The 15369-nt window shown below is 28.5% G+C and overlaps 1 protein-coding gene across 1 annotated transcript; it reads left to right on the top strand.

Moving 5' to 3' along the window:
* The first annotated feature begins 6993 nt into the window (after positions 1 to 6993).
* Positions 6994 to 9019, top strand: LOC125870879 (exocyst complex component EXO70H1-like). Its single transcript, XM_049551428.1, has one exon. It carries the CDS (start codon positions 6998 to 7000, stop codon positions 8903 to 8905), a length of 1908 nt encoding a protein of 635 aa, XP_049407385.1. The 5' UTR covers positions 6994 to 6997; the 3' UTR covers positions 8906 to 9019.
* The last annotated feature ends 6350 nt before the right edge of the window (positions 9020 to 15369 follow it).

Genomic DNA, 15369 nt, shown 5'->3' with positions numbered 1-15369 from the left:
CTCATAAATAGTCCATTAAGACCAATTCGTTTACTCAATGAAGTTGGTGATAAGACCAAAGTTCAAATCCCACAACTAACACTAGGTGATTTCTTCTCATCAGTTTAACCTTCGATGTTACTCATTACCATCACCTTGTATGTGTTTTCAAATAATACCAAATAAAAAATAAAATTATATAGATTTTAGACCTAGTACATCAAACGAGAAAAAATCTCATAAATAGTCCATTAACTATAGAAGTAAGTCTAAAATGGTCCTTTAACTATACTTTTGTTGGATTTTGTCCTTTAACTATTCAAAAATTTATCGACTTTGGTCCCTTAACTATATACTTACCGATTTTAGTCCTTTAAGTATTCAAAAACTTATCACCTTTGGTCCCTTAACTATAGACTTAACAATTGTAGTCTTTTATGTATTCAAAAACTTATCAAGTTTAGTCTTTGTCCATTTTTTTATACAAATAGCTTAGGTTTATATTAATGGAACTCTTTGTGAAATTAAATCTTTTACCTATTTTTAAAGTTATTTCTCTATCACTGCTATTTTACTTCAAATTACTCTTGTGAAAATAACAATAACCTCAAAGATTCAAAATAAAATTAATGAGGACAGAAGATATAAGTCCTAATTTTATTCAATTGAGGATAAAATGAAGCATACAAAATTTTATTTTATTGAATTGTTGAGGTTAAGGTTCTTTGCATAAGGGTAATTTCAAGTAAAAGTGGCAGGGACCAGGGAGAGAGAAACAACTGAAAAAATGGCTTAAAGATTTAATGTCTAAAGACATGAATTCCATAATATAAACCTAAATTATTTGTATAAAAAATGGACAAAGACCAAACTTGATAAGTTTTAAAAAAAACTTAAAGGACTAAAACTGATAAATGTATAGTTAGGGGACTAAAATTGATAAATGTATAGTTAAAGGACCAAATCTGATAAGATTTTTTGAATAGTTGAAGGACTAAATTAGACAAAAATGTAATTAAGGGATCATTTTAGACCTACTCCTATAGTTGAGGGACTATTTATGACATTTTCTCCATCAAACGAGATGTGGTATAATCTCAAACTTGAAGCCATAGTCTATAATGCGCCTTTGTGTGTTAGTGGGAGACAACATATATGTTATGAAATAGTCAAGGTGTGCGTAAGGTGATTCAGACATCGTTGTTTTACTTGCATGACTTAGAAAAGTTACCTAGAGTTTTGATTGTTGGTCCAATATGGTTACATAGTATTTTGAGTTGTTCATGCTTTATAGTGTTGCACAATGCATTGGAATGCTTGTACATTACATGATTCATGATTCATGATTCCCATGATTAAATGGTTGCATTAAATAGTTGACAATTTCACAATGCATGTGCACAATTTACCTCTTGGTAAGGTCTTTTGCAAGAAAAGTTCAAATGTCTAAACTCAAAACCAAATAATTGAACAAATCTTATCAAATGACTTTTGCCAAAAAAACATGAAGTTTTCAATATACAATCCTCAAGTGGTGTAGGAATTAATTGAGTTAGGGACATAACACATTAAATGGTTGACTGACTTGTTCTTGAATTCCTCCATAGGTAGGGTACCCTTTAAATGAGTTGTGATACTTTAAATGATCATAATAAAATGCTAGGTGTTGTTTTTTTTTTCTTTTTTAAATTTTAGAAACAGTGAAAAAATTAGCTCCTGAAAATATGATCTCGTTAGCTTATTCATTTGTTAGTCCAACTTATTGTAAAACTACTCGATGGGGCAAGTGCATAGATACTCGATTTGGGTATTATCATGTAGCTATAACATAGTGCGCAAAAAGAAAGTTTGGCATTTGCTAGTAAAAGAAAACTTTGAACTACGATTTTTTTCTTAAGTTTCGTTTGAGAGTCTTATACTTCAAACCAAAAAGTCTAACTAAAGTTTGGCTTGGAGGGTAGGCGCAAATTTTGAAAAGGCGAGTTCGAATTTTAAATTTTAAAATTGATTTTTATGAGAAATTCGAAGCAAATACTGTTGTTTAGGTTTATTGAAAATATCTTTTAAAAAGATTGTTTACAAAAAGTTGGAGTGAGTACATTTTTTTCACCTATTTGTTTGACCGGCACTGCTAAATACTCTATTTAAAACAAAAAAAAAAAAGTCTCTTCTAATTTATGGCCAATAATACTCATAAATTGACATGTCATGTTCCAAATTCACAAATTTAATGACCAAAGTCATGAAATAATTTTTTGACGGATTTAATCTTTATCATATTAAATATTTTATCATGGATTAGTAGAATTCATTCGATAAATATTTGTTAGCTTATGTACCTCTTTAAAGCGATAATTTTTTATTGATCATATATATCCGTTACAATTTTTGATGATCATCGTGAATCCATTAATACAGGATCTGTGATGATTGATAATAAGATAGATAAAACAATTGATGTAAGAAGGATAACTGTGTTTATTCCATTCTCACACCAAACAACCTCTAAAAGTCTATATGATATTGAATTTGTTATTGAATCCGTAATTTGTGTTAGAATGTTAAATACTAATGTGATCAAATATTTATACGTGAATATTTTTGTGTAGATATAAGGTTATTTAAGCAAATTTGTTCAAATCTATACCTAATATTGATTCTCCGTTCTTGTCCACAAGTGCTACTATACATATATTTTATACGAAAAATAAGGGTAAATCTAAAAGGTTGCATTTGGAGTCGATCGAATTCAATAGTTTTAGTTTAAACTTTGAATTCGTATTAAGAAGCCAGCTAAATATATACAATAATTAAATTCTGAATTCAATTACTAATTCATATTTACTATCCTAAAATTTGAGACACTAAAGTTTAAATCATTGCTCCGCTCTTATGAGATTCATATTTTTTATATATTACGATTAGCAATATAATTTATTTTTTTTTGAATTATCATAGTATAATTTAACTTCTCATAGTAAGTTAGAATTTATCTTTTTTTCCACTTCAAATCCTTATCAGACAAAATTATCTATCACCATTTTATAATCATGGGTGGATCTACAATTTCAAGTTAATACTTAAATGATTTGATTTGAGCAAAAACTATTAATTTACGTGAATTTATAATGAAAGTCTCTTAATTTGCCTATGTTTATAATGATCTAATTATGTAGATAATATCTACAATAATAATAGTTTCAGTATAATTTTACAAATAAACTTTAAAAAATAAAGGGAAAAAAGTCAAAAATATCCTTCAACTTTTATTTATTAATTAATTTTATTCTTACCGTTAAAATAAAGTTATTTTTACCCTCGTTATCTACAAACTTGTCACTCGTACCCCTCAATTGAATGGAAACCCCCAAATCAACAAAAATAACACATTTATTTAAATTACCTAATTTTAACCTGATCCAACCGATCTAATAATATAACCCGCATTTCTCAGAGTTTAGTCAATGTTCATGACTTCTTAATAAAGAAAAAAGAACAAATAATTTTGTATTGACTTAGATATTGGCTTACGCTGGGGACGGTCAGTTATATTGACTTTTCCTTTTTCAGAATTAAAAGACAAAATAAGATTAACAAATCTTTCTGTTCCATCAAAAGTAACTAATCATATGTTTAACAAATTCACATAATTAGGCTTATTTATTACTCATTATTATTAGGGAAAAAAGCCTGATATATCCCTCAACTTTGCTATTTTGATATGATATATCCCTCGTTATGAAAATGACTCATATATACCCAATACTCCTACTGTTATATAACTGACACACATATACCATTTTCCTCTAACGGAAGTGAAAAAAAATAATTTTAATTTTAATTTTAATTTTTAAATATTTTTTTTGAAAAAAATATAATCCATATGAGATATTTGATCCTCCTCACACGTATTTTTTGACTTTTTTTTCAACAACTAATTTAAATTTATTATTTTGATGGTCAAATTTATTTATGTTTCACTAGTTTTCTTGTAAAATTTTATTATAGATGTCCCAGTTTTTTTTTTTTACAAATAGAAAAACTAAATTAAATATAGTTGCAAAAAGATTAGTTTTAATATTTTTTCTTTACACTAAGGAATGAAAGAAAAAAAAGAATAAGAAACTCAAATAATGATAATCAGAGTAAAAAGATTATTTATGTACGAAAAAAATAAAATATACCTTAAACTTTGCTAGAAGGATCATATATACCCAACATTAATTTTTTTAAAATTTAAAGTTAAAAAATAAATTTAAAACTATTTTTTTCACTTCCGTTAGATTAAGGGTATATGTGAGTTCCTTTTGTAACGGTAGGGGTATATGTAATCGAGCCCATTTGTATAACGATAAGGGTATATATATATGACTCACTTTTATAACGAGGGATATATCAACTCTAAATGACAAAATTAAGAAGTATATCAAACATTTTTCCCATATTATTATTATTATTATTATTATTATTACGGTCTTTCTTAATATAAAATATTGAAGAGAGTAATACTCAAAATAACTTATCCATAGAAAATTGCATAAAATTTGACACATGTGTTTTGGTGTGATAGGTTATCTTTTTTTCTTAAGATATTTAATATTTACATTAAGATCCTATCAATCAAGATTAAGGGTATCCTTTTACAACCGATGCTTGCAGAGGTTATTTTAATTAAATATACCTAAAGGTAAAAACTCCATTACTTCATTGATATTATAACAACGTCAACAACGTAACAATATACTTCGTAAATTTTTAGAAATAGAGTCGGGACATAATGAAATATACGTGTACTATATTTTTATTCTTGTGAGGTAGAGAGAAACTGTTTCTGCTAAATCCTTCACTTATTATTTTTTTTTCCAGAAAATGATTTAAAAGAAAAACAAAACTAAAAACCTAAAATGAAAATATGGAAGAAAGAAATATAGACGGTAAAAATATCAAAGATAACCAAAATGAAAGAAAAAAACAATAATAATAAAATCAAAGCATAAGATAATATAAGCATAATAGCAAATGTCCCGACTAGAACCCTCTCTACCATTCTATACAAAAAAATGTTCTACTATCTACTAACTATCTTCTCTAATCCTTAACTTATTCCATTACTTCATTGATAAATATGTAGAGTAATTAAATCATACTCCAATTGTTAAAAAAATGAATTTTGAACATCTATTGCATGAGTTTAATGTTTTAATAAATGGCATCATGATCACAACCATTAATTCAATGGGATATTATTCTTATTTCTCTCTGACAATGTGAAAATAAAAAGAATATATTTTGTAATTAAATATTGTCCTATATATATATATATATATATATATATATATATATATATATATATATATATATNATTATTTAATCAAAATATTGACCATGTGACAAAATTGAATCTCAATTAACGAGATGTACGTCTATCATCCACTTTATCAAATATATTGAAAAAGTCAAGTCTAGTATAAGGGATAATAGCCTCATACTTTTTCAATGAAAAAATATTTTACATACATTTTTTTATTATTATTTAAAAACGGAAAGAAAAAAGATAATAACTCCACCTCTAAACTACGTTTCTAATCATATTATATTCTCACGTTCCCACAACTTGACTTTACCCTAAATTATTTTTTAAAAAAATAAGATAACTCATTTAAAATTTCAGAAAAATATATTAGGTATATAAGTTAAATATTATTTTGTATATATAATATATAGTTAATAATAGTTAATGTATACTTTTCTCTATCGCTATCTCTAATTTTAAACACTTTTAATAAAATTTTAAATTTCATTACTAAGCTGATATGATAAAATAACATTTAAGGTGGATAAGTGGGATATGAATAATTCAAATACTTGTTAAACAAGACACATGATCATTTAGCGTGGGAGTGTGATTTTTTTAATCACATTCCAAGAAAGCAGCACGTAAAATTAGTAAAATAAATATAGTATTAATTGTTTGAATTTAGGTCTAAGTTCTTCTTATAAATTTCCTCGTTATTATTAGAAAATAATTAGTTATTCAATTATGTTGACCTTTAAGAGTCCGTTATTTCACAGTAATTCTATATGCCTAACACGTGTCAGCTATGCGGTCCATTGTGGACTCCAAAGTCCCAAGGCCCCTGCAATTTGTCTTTTCTATTATTATATTCAATAAAATCCCAATTAATGCCAAACAATTTGATCCCATATGGATTTTTTTTTCTTAATTTTTTTGAATTGATTTGATTCAATATAGTTTCAAAGATTAATCAATGCCTTGTGAGTAGACTCTGTCGCATAGGACTTGCCTAGTGCAATTTATATCCCTTGTGTGATTTGCATGTTATTACACAGTGGGATATTTACCCAATGTGCACAAAATGCACACCCAAAGGACAAAAATTACTATCGAAGTTGTAATAACTTGCGGATTATCCTGAAGTTTTCAAAATAAAAATAAAAATCAATTAGATAATAACATTTTGATCCTTTTAAGTATTATAAGTCATGAATGAATTTTGATTTTGGTTCTCTGTAATATATATGATTCAATATATTTATCCTTCAACAAATTAAAATGTGTTTTAGATTCCTTTATAAGAGAAATACGTTATATTTGAACTATTTCTAGAAGTATATTATTCTCAAACATGAAATAATAGTATTAGCCTATCATAATACACAGATAAATTTGTGAATGTTCACGAGGAAAGGGATCAAAAATGTATATTTTTAGAAATAAAGATTAAATATGCTTAGTCAAATATAATAAAAATTAAAATTAAAATTTATTAATATATGTGTAAAGAGTGTTACGTAAATTGAGATAATGTATGTGAATGGAATCAACAATAACTATATGAGAAACTTACCCGTATCATCAAAATGTACGGCTTGCTATTTTCTCTTTCTATATATACCTTCTCTCAGTCTCCATTGAAACATTTAAAATCTCTATTGAACTCTTCTTTCTTCATTCCAAAAAAAATTAAAAAATCATACATACCTTGACGATCGATCGATGGCGCGGCGGCGAATAGGGATGAGAGAAATTTGTTGTTCACCAAAAAGTTCATCAAAGTCTGATAGTCCTAATTCTCCATCTACTTCACTATTCTCTTCCCCTTCACGTTTCTCGTTTTCGCCATCTCGTCCGAGTTTTTCCGATTCAGTTATGAATCGGACACTCGAGATGGCGGAACCGATGATCATGAAATGGGACCCTAACACTACTAACTATGCTAAAGTAACTTCTCTTTTCTACGAGAGTAGAGGAGAAGCTAATGAGTTCATCAAGTGTGTGTATAATTTACAGAAGGCGATGCACTTTCATTCCATGGAAAATTCAAAATCAGATAAGCTTGTTCGTGCTCAATCGTTGATGCAAGTTGCTGTGAAGAGACTCCAGAAGGAGTTTTACCAGATTCTATCGATGAATCGAGCTCATTTGGATCCTGAATCAATAACTACAGTTTCTTCTCGAACTTCAACTCGTTCGAGTTTGTCTGAGTTTGAAGATGAGGAAGAGGATGATCGTATTGTTGTTGTTGCTGGTGAGTCGATTTCTGAAGTAGAGGATGTATCGAATGTTGCAATGGCGGATTTGAGATTGATTGCTGAGTGTATGATTTCTTCTGGATATGCGAAGGAGTGTGTGAAGATTTACAAAGTTATACGTAAATCGATTATCGATGAAGCGATTTATAGACTCGATGTTGAGAAATTGAGTTCTTCGCAAGTTCATAAAATGGATTGGGAAGTTTTGGATCTGAAGATTAAGGATTGGCTTCGAGCAGCAGATGTAGCTGTGAAAATATTGTTCAATGGAGAGAGAATTCTCTGCGATCACGTTTTTTTGTCCAACGATTCAATAAGAGAATCATGCTTTACTGAAATTTCAAAAGACGGATCCATGATTCTGTTTAGCTTCCCGGAAATTGTAGCGAAAAATTGTAAGAAATCGCCTGAAAAAGTGTTCCGTCTCCTCGATATGTACACCGCCATCGCTGAACACTGGCCGGAAATTGAAGCTATTTTTTCTTCCGATTCAGAATCTGTTGTCCGATCTCAAGCGTTAACGTCACACGACAAGCTTGGCGAGTCTATAAGGACGGCGTTAGCTGAGTTTGAGACAGTTCTCCAGAAGGAATCCTCAAAAACACCTATCGCCGGCGGTGGAATCCACCATCTCACCGTCGATGTAATGGATTACGTTACTCTACTTGCCGATTACAGCAACGTCCTCTCCGATATCCTCGCTGAATCTCCTCCTCCGGCCAAAGGTTCGTTGCCGGAATCATACTTCGGTATAGCCGATACCGATGAATCTCCGGCACCGGCAATCTCACTCCGATTCGCTTGGCTGATTCTCATTCTTCTCTGCAAACTCGACGGCAAAGCAAAGCACTACAAGGACGTTTCCTTCGCGTACCTCTTCTTAGCCAACAATCTCCGATACATCATCTCAAAAGTCCGTTCATCGAATCTCAAATACTTGCTAGGTGAAAATTGGATATCAAAACACGAAGAAAAGGTGAAGCAGTTCGCGTCAAACTACGAACGGTTAGGATGGAGCCACGTCATTGAATCTCTCCCGCGAGAACCAAACGCATCAATGGCTCCCCAACAAGTGAAGGAAATTTTCAAGAGATTCAATTCATCATTCGAGCAAGCTCACCGAAAGCATTCAATGTGTGTGGTAAGTGATAGTTATCTCCGCGATGAATTAAAAATATCCATCACGGAGAAAATACTACCAGCTTATAGAGAGTTTTACAATAAACATAGAAATACAATAATAAAAGAGAGACATTCAGCTCATGTAGTTAGATTTTCTCCGGAGGAGGTAGGACATCAGTTATCCGATTTATTTTTTGGACCGATTGAATTAGAAAGATGTTTATCATTTGAGTTTTCTCCATCACGATAAATAAAGAAAAAATATTTTATTTGTTTTTTCATGCTATGATCATATATATTAAGTTGTAGTATACATGAAGATCATATTAAGATGTATAGATTGCACAACATTTGTTGATGTGTTCAGAATAAAACAGTAATATAAGTATTTCATGAATGATGATTCTTTTTCTTTTCCATGAACTGGCAAGCCAGATTAAAGAGCGGATTTAGCATGAAGAGTACAGTTTTGGTAGAATCAGAAGTCGGGTCAATTATATTTCTTAAATTACAAATATAGAATTCGATTCAAAGCTATTAGGTTTTGTGACTTTATCAAACCGTTAGCTATTCGGCCCTAGTGCTAACCTCCCTGGGATGGAACGTAATATATAATTATAAACTTCAAAATTCATAAACTTTATTCTATCTCGAAGTGATGATGCTGTCTTGGACTGATATTATATGTTTGTTATAGTCATATTTCAACAAGTCTAAAATCATGTTTTAATATTAGATAAACAAAAGAAGCTCCACATAAGATACAGTTTTGTTTTTTTAATCATATTATTGGAGAGGCAAATCTTGTTAATAGCTTTATATATTTAGAAACGAACTTATACTATGGTGTATATTTAAGTGAAAAATACTGGTTATTAAAGCAAATCATGCAACTATATATCACGTTTTGTTTCACCAATTAATAATCCCCTTTGTCCATAATTTAGAAATCTTTTCTAGAAGATGCAAGGGTATATATTTTGTATGTAAACTCTACCCGTCATTTAATATGGAAAAAAATTATATTTTTCAACGCTCATAATGATGTCTTGTTACACTAAGAATTACGATTTAGAAGGACAAACTAACGGACTAACAAACTTTTGAGTGGATAAATATAATTCTTTACGAAGTGAAAAATGAACACTCTTTCTTATCAACAAGGGACACTCCTTAATGAAATAACTAGTAATTTCTCCAATATTTATGTAGTATACTTTTTTAATAAAAAGAAATTTCAATTGAATCCCGTTTCTCTAATAGCTAGCTCCGCCATGCATCCATCTGTCAATACTCAATGCCCACAAACGTCTAACCTTTTTTCTATTTTCCTTCTTGGAAATTTTCTAAAAGTTAAAGAAAAATTTGTGGAAAATTTATGACAAACAATGACATATATATATGTTTAAATTCATGAATTTTGAGATTACGTGATATGAAAGTAGAGTGTAAATATAAAGTTCTTCATCATTGAATTTTAATTTCTTCGTCATGATTGAGAATAATAAAATTTTCTTCATAAATTTTGGTATATTCTAGAACGTAACTTAAAGTTAAATTAAGAAAAGTATAATAATTCTATGTAGACACATAATTATATTCCGAAATACAATTCTAAAAGAAAAGTGAAAATTATTCGTGATAAAACGAACCTAAGTTTTTGACCCCATTGCATGATTTTTTGAGATTACGTTATATGAAAGAAGAGTGTTTGTATGAATTCACATTAAATATAAGTTGATATTATTATTACATATATAAAGAGAAGTCATCATATTATTATTAGTTTGGTTTGACCTAATAAAAGTCATCATAATTTTATTTGTGGGATCTTTATAAATTTTTGAGACAAAAAAGCCTTTACAAAAGTCCCATTTGGAGAAAGTTCTTTTTTGAACTTTTGTTAATGTCTTAGATTGCCATAAGTACAAGATTGAAAGCTCTAATTTTCCTATTTATTTTTAGTTAAATAGAGTATTATATTTTGTTTTTCTCCTTTTCCACGGTCTCAAACTCGATCATACTCATTTTATTTGTAAAATTATAAGTTCAAACATACTATATACTACTTAGGAATTAATTTTATAGGTGTTCACATATATGTTATGCTCGTGTTATAAACAACGCTAGATCCACCAAATTATTATGATGGTGAATTTTATTTTTCTTTTTTTTGAGAGTTTACTCCTTTATATTTTTAATTCACTTAATGAAAATTATGAATCTGATTTCTTTAGTTTGTTTTGTATAACAATTACACTATTACCAGTTGAAGAATTCAGCAATGTCCATATTGATGATACTTAATAGTTAAAACTAAACTTAAGTCTTGTCCACAACAATAAGGTCAATAACAATTTGAATTTTGTGGTATTAATGATAGCAACTATACATTAACAAAGTAAACAAAATAATTTAATATACATATGATAAATAGCCACAATTTTGGTTATTTAAACCTACAAGTGAAAGAAAGAGTTGATATTCATTTCTTCATGAATATTATAATATTTGAGTCTAAAAAAAAGGGACCAACCTATAGTTGTAGTTATTAGAAAACACATCTCATCGTTCACCTTTAATGTAACACGTTTTTTCTCATTTTTATTTACAATAAGTATATGCATTGCTCGAATAATTAATTAGAAAAAAAAAAGTGTTGTTTTCAGTTTGTTCAATATTTCATTTTGATCAATCAATTTGTGATTGAAACTTGAGAGTGTTCACATGACCCAATTAAAGGTCAATTTCAGCAAAGACAAACAATGTTAGTTCAGACTTAAGGACGGAGATGACATTTTAAATTTATGAGTTATGAATTTTAGAAAGTGACGAATTACTAGGTTTTAAAATACAAATATAGAATCAGACCTAAAATTATTTGATTTTACCAAATCGATATTCTGATCACTATCGTTATTAACTTATTATTAAAAGAAAGAAAAAGAGTACTCCTACTTTATATGAGTATTACAAGTCAGTCAACTAATAAATGTACTCAATTAATTTCATTTCAATTAATAACTAAACGACTTGGGCATTCTATTGAGAAATTTGGTAACTACTAGGTCTTTGATTTGATTATGTATTCCCAAAAGTTGTTAGATTAAGATTCAGTCTCCACAATACACATACGACTATGTAATAAGTCACTATTTTTCGAGCCTCGAGAAATGAAAAAAATTATGTTGAAAATACTGCTCAGCTTCAGTTATGAGTTTTGTAAAGCGCAAATTTAAATTTAATCGATTTACAATACGAATGAAAAACTAAAAGAGAAAAATCACGTTTTTCTAAGTTAATATTATTACGTACTAGCTAAATATTTGAACTAATCATACAAATGATTATTCAATCGTACTTAGAGGTGGACCCACCTTTATCACTGGGGGTGCACGTGCACCTGTTAACTTCGGGAAAAATTTTGTTGTATATATGTATATCTATCCTGAGAAACTGGCAGAAACTAGGATATAATTAACAGTGCACCCATGATGAGTATAGGAGTGTTCTTGTGTTGTTGGTACAAGGTAGAGGAACCACTCGCGAGACCAAGGTTCAAACCTAGCTAGAGCACTATTTCATTATTTTATTTTAAGTTTAACTTAGAAATCATATTTGGTGCATGCATCCTAAGTCTTCAAATCCTAGTTCGCCTCTAAATTCGTACTTAGGAAGAAATACGTGGTGATAGGATCTTTGAACATCTGCGAAACATAAGGAGAGAACTCAGTGACGTGCACAAAGAGACAAATTAAAGAGAAGAAAAGCACAAACGAGGTTGTACGAATCACTTGATCATAACAAAAATATTAGCCGACACCACTAACGACATTAACAGGTGACCCACGGTCATTGGTCATAGTATAGAGGTAAAACATCAATCAATAGAAAAGCTCTACTAGAGCCCTAAAGTACCATTAGCATGCATTTGTTGGTTCTACATGTCTGGTGGCCAATTTTTTTTTTTCCAAACTTCACATTTATATTATCATTATCATCATCATTATTATTATTAATATTATTATTATTATTATTCAATAAATAAATAAAAATGGTTCAAAATTCATAAGTTAAAAATCCTATTATATCACCTTCATCGACTTTGACAAAATTCAATATTTTCATGGTCGTGAAAAAGAACCGCACTAATAGATATTTGGGAAAAGATAAAAGCTAATTTGTAGGGTCTCCTGACCAAATGGAGACCGAAATCTTGTATTTGTTTTCAAAATATTTATGTAGTATATATAAATAAATTATTTAAAATTTAATAATTTTATTTTTAAAATTCATAAATTCAAAATCTATTCAAATACGCAGATTGCTAAAATAGTCCAATGCGAGAAAGGGAAGGATAAGAAGATTCGTTAAATAGACTTTTACTTTTTCTAGAATGAGATTTTTCAAAGGCTTTATTTTTTATTTATATTATTATCTTAAAAAAAAAAAGGACCACAGAAATAAGTGGACATCCCTGACCTACACATATATACACATCAAAATAATTATTTTCTTGTTTTTATGTAATTTGATGATTGAGTACAAAATTTATAAAATTTAAGAAGATTTTGTAATATTTTGAGGAAATTTCGCAAATAGCCTATACGAACTAATTAATTAATATATATTTGTTTATCCGCATAATTTCTCTATTTTTAAATTATTCTAATAATAAATAAATCTCTAAATAGAAAAATATACATTTGTTGACTTTTTTGTCAAAAAATAAGTGATATCGACAAAATATTAAATATTATTAATAATGTCATTAAATGTTTGTAAATAAAAAATAAAAAATACGTCATTCTTGTGAACTAATTTAAAAAACATATTCTACACACTGGAAGTCTGGAACAGAAGAAATAGTAGTTTAAAACGTGTTTTTTTTAAAAATCATATTATACCATCTCAAAAAATTACATATTCAAGAATATGATGTATATCAATTGAAAGTTGTTTTCATTATTTCATACGTATATATATTCTAGAATAAGTAAGAAAAAACAGAAGAGATTTTTTAATTTTATTTTTTTGGGAGGAAAAAAAAAAGCAAGAGAGCAACTTAATTCAATTTTAAATAATTAGTGGATAGTCGACAAACATCAATCAATATAAGTTATAACCATAGGCTTACATTAAAAAAAATATACTAAGGGCCCGTTTGGCCATGCGATATGGTATCATGATATGAAATCATGAGATGAAATTGAAGGTTTGTTTGGACATGCGATATGGAATTTTTGTGTTGTATATTTTCTCATAAACATAAAAATCCCATAAGTTGTAAAACTATTAAAATAGCCCCAATTGTTTATTCAATCTTATCAAATAAACAAAAATTATAAAATCGCATAATAAATTATTACAAAGTTATTTGTTCTTCAGTTAAATAATTGTTTCATCTAACTTTAATTTAATTAAAAAAAATTGAACATAAATTGTACTTGATATGTTCATATCTCTCAACTACTCTTACAAATAACCTATAAAGTAGAAAAAAAACATACATTAGTGAGTAAATATTAACTTAGAAGTTAAATGCACTAAGATAAAAATTAACAAACATCACTAACTTCTAACTATTTACAAGAAAAATCAATAGTTAAATATTATTGAATAACGAAATTTTAAAAAGTTACCACAAGTTTGAGTCAAAAACACTTCTAATAAAATTTAATCAAAAAAATTATAACTAGTCCACTTGACTAAATATTAATAACTAATTGATCAAATTTTCCTAAGTCCTCAATCAATTGGACTTGATATCCTTCAGTCATGTGAACGAACATTTTGCAAATACTAAGATTAAGAAAGTGCGGCACCGCCAATGAAAATTGTCTTTTATCAATATTATGCTTAGTCATAAGATTAAGACGTTTTTTTTTATTATGAAAAATCAAAAAAGTATTACTCCCTTTGTTCTCATTTATATTCACCAAATAAATTTCTACTTTATCATTTATATTCACCAAATTTAAAGTGATAATAAATTTTATATTGGTGAGAATAATAAATTTTAAAAAGTAATGATGTGATTATTAATTTTATTTACATATGAAACAAAGGGTTAGTAGATATAAATGTGGGGTTGTTTTAACAAAATATAAACTCATGGATCAATTATTGTATTAAAATATCTCAAATCATGATATGAAATCACATGGTGATTTCATATCATGGTTTTTGGAGAATATGATATCACCTCTCATGATATGAAATCATGAGATGAAATCAGCGTAAAATTGCATGTCCAAACGCTGATTTCATCTCACGACATCATATCGTGATATGATATCGCATGGCCAAACGCCTACTAAGTATTAATTTTAGCACAAATGAACCCCTTCTGTAACATATTCCACCCTAACCGAAACCCTCATCATAAGCCTAAAAACTTGTCCTCGGTAAGTGGATCGAGGAAGCATTGAGTGTGATATATATTTTTGACCGATAAAAAATATTTTTGGAGATTATGAGCGTTAGAGAAATCTTTATTTGAGTCGGAAGTTTAATCATTCGACTTTTCATAAATGATATTGAGATCAATAAGCTCATCCTCGAAATCAGAAAAGAAAAGAGACATAGAACAAAATTACTTTATTTCATTAACCTATATTATTAGTACCTTAATTGTCTCTTAAGAAACAAAAACTAAAATTAAAATATGTATCACTACCAATCCCCTTCCTCTTTCATTTTGGATAATTCACA

Source organism: Solanum stenotomum, chromosome 7 (assembly GCF_019186545.1).
Source record: "Solanum stenotomum isolate F172 chromosome 7, ASM1918654v1, whole genome shotgun sequence".
Lineage (NCBI taxonomy): Eukaryota > Viridiplantae > Streptophyta > Magnoliopsida > Solanales > Solanaceae > Solanum > Solanum stenotomum.
This window is presented reverse-complemented; position numbering and strand designations above follow the sequence as displayed.

Bases quoted from the DNA above. Each gene is read 5' to 3' on its own strand.
- LOC125870879 (XM_049551428.1), top strand. From the start codon at position 6,998: ATGGCGCGGCGGCGAATAGGGATGAGAGAAATTTGTTGTTCACCAAAA.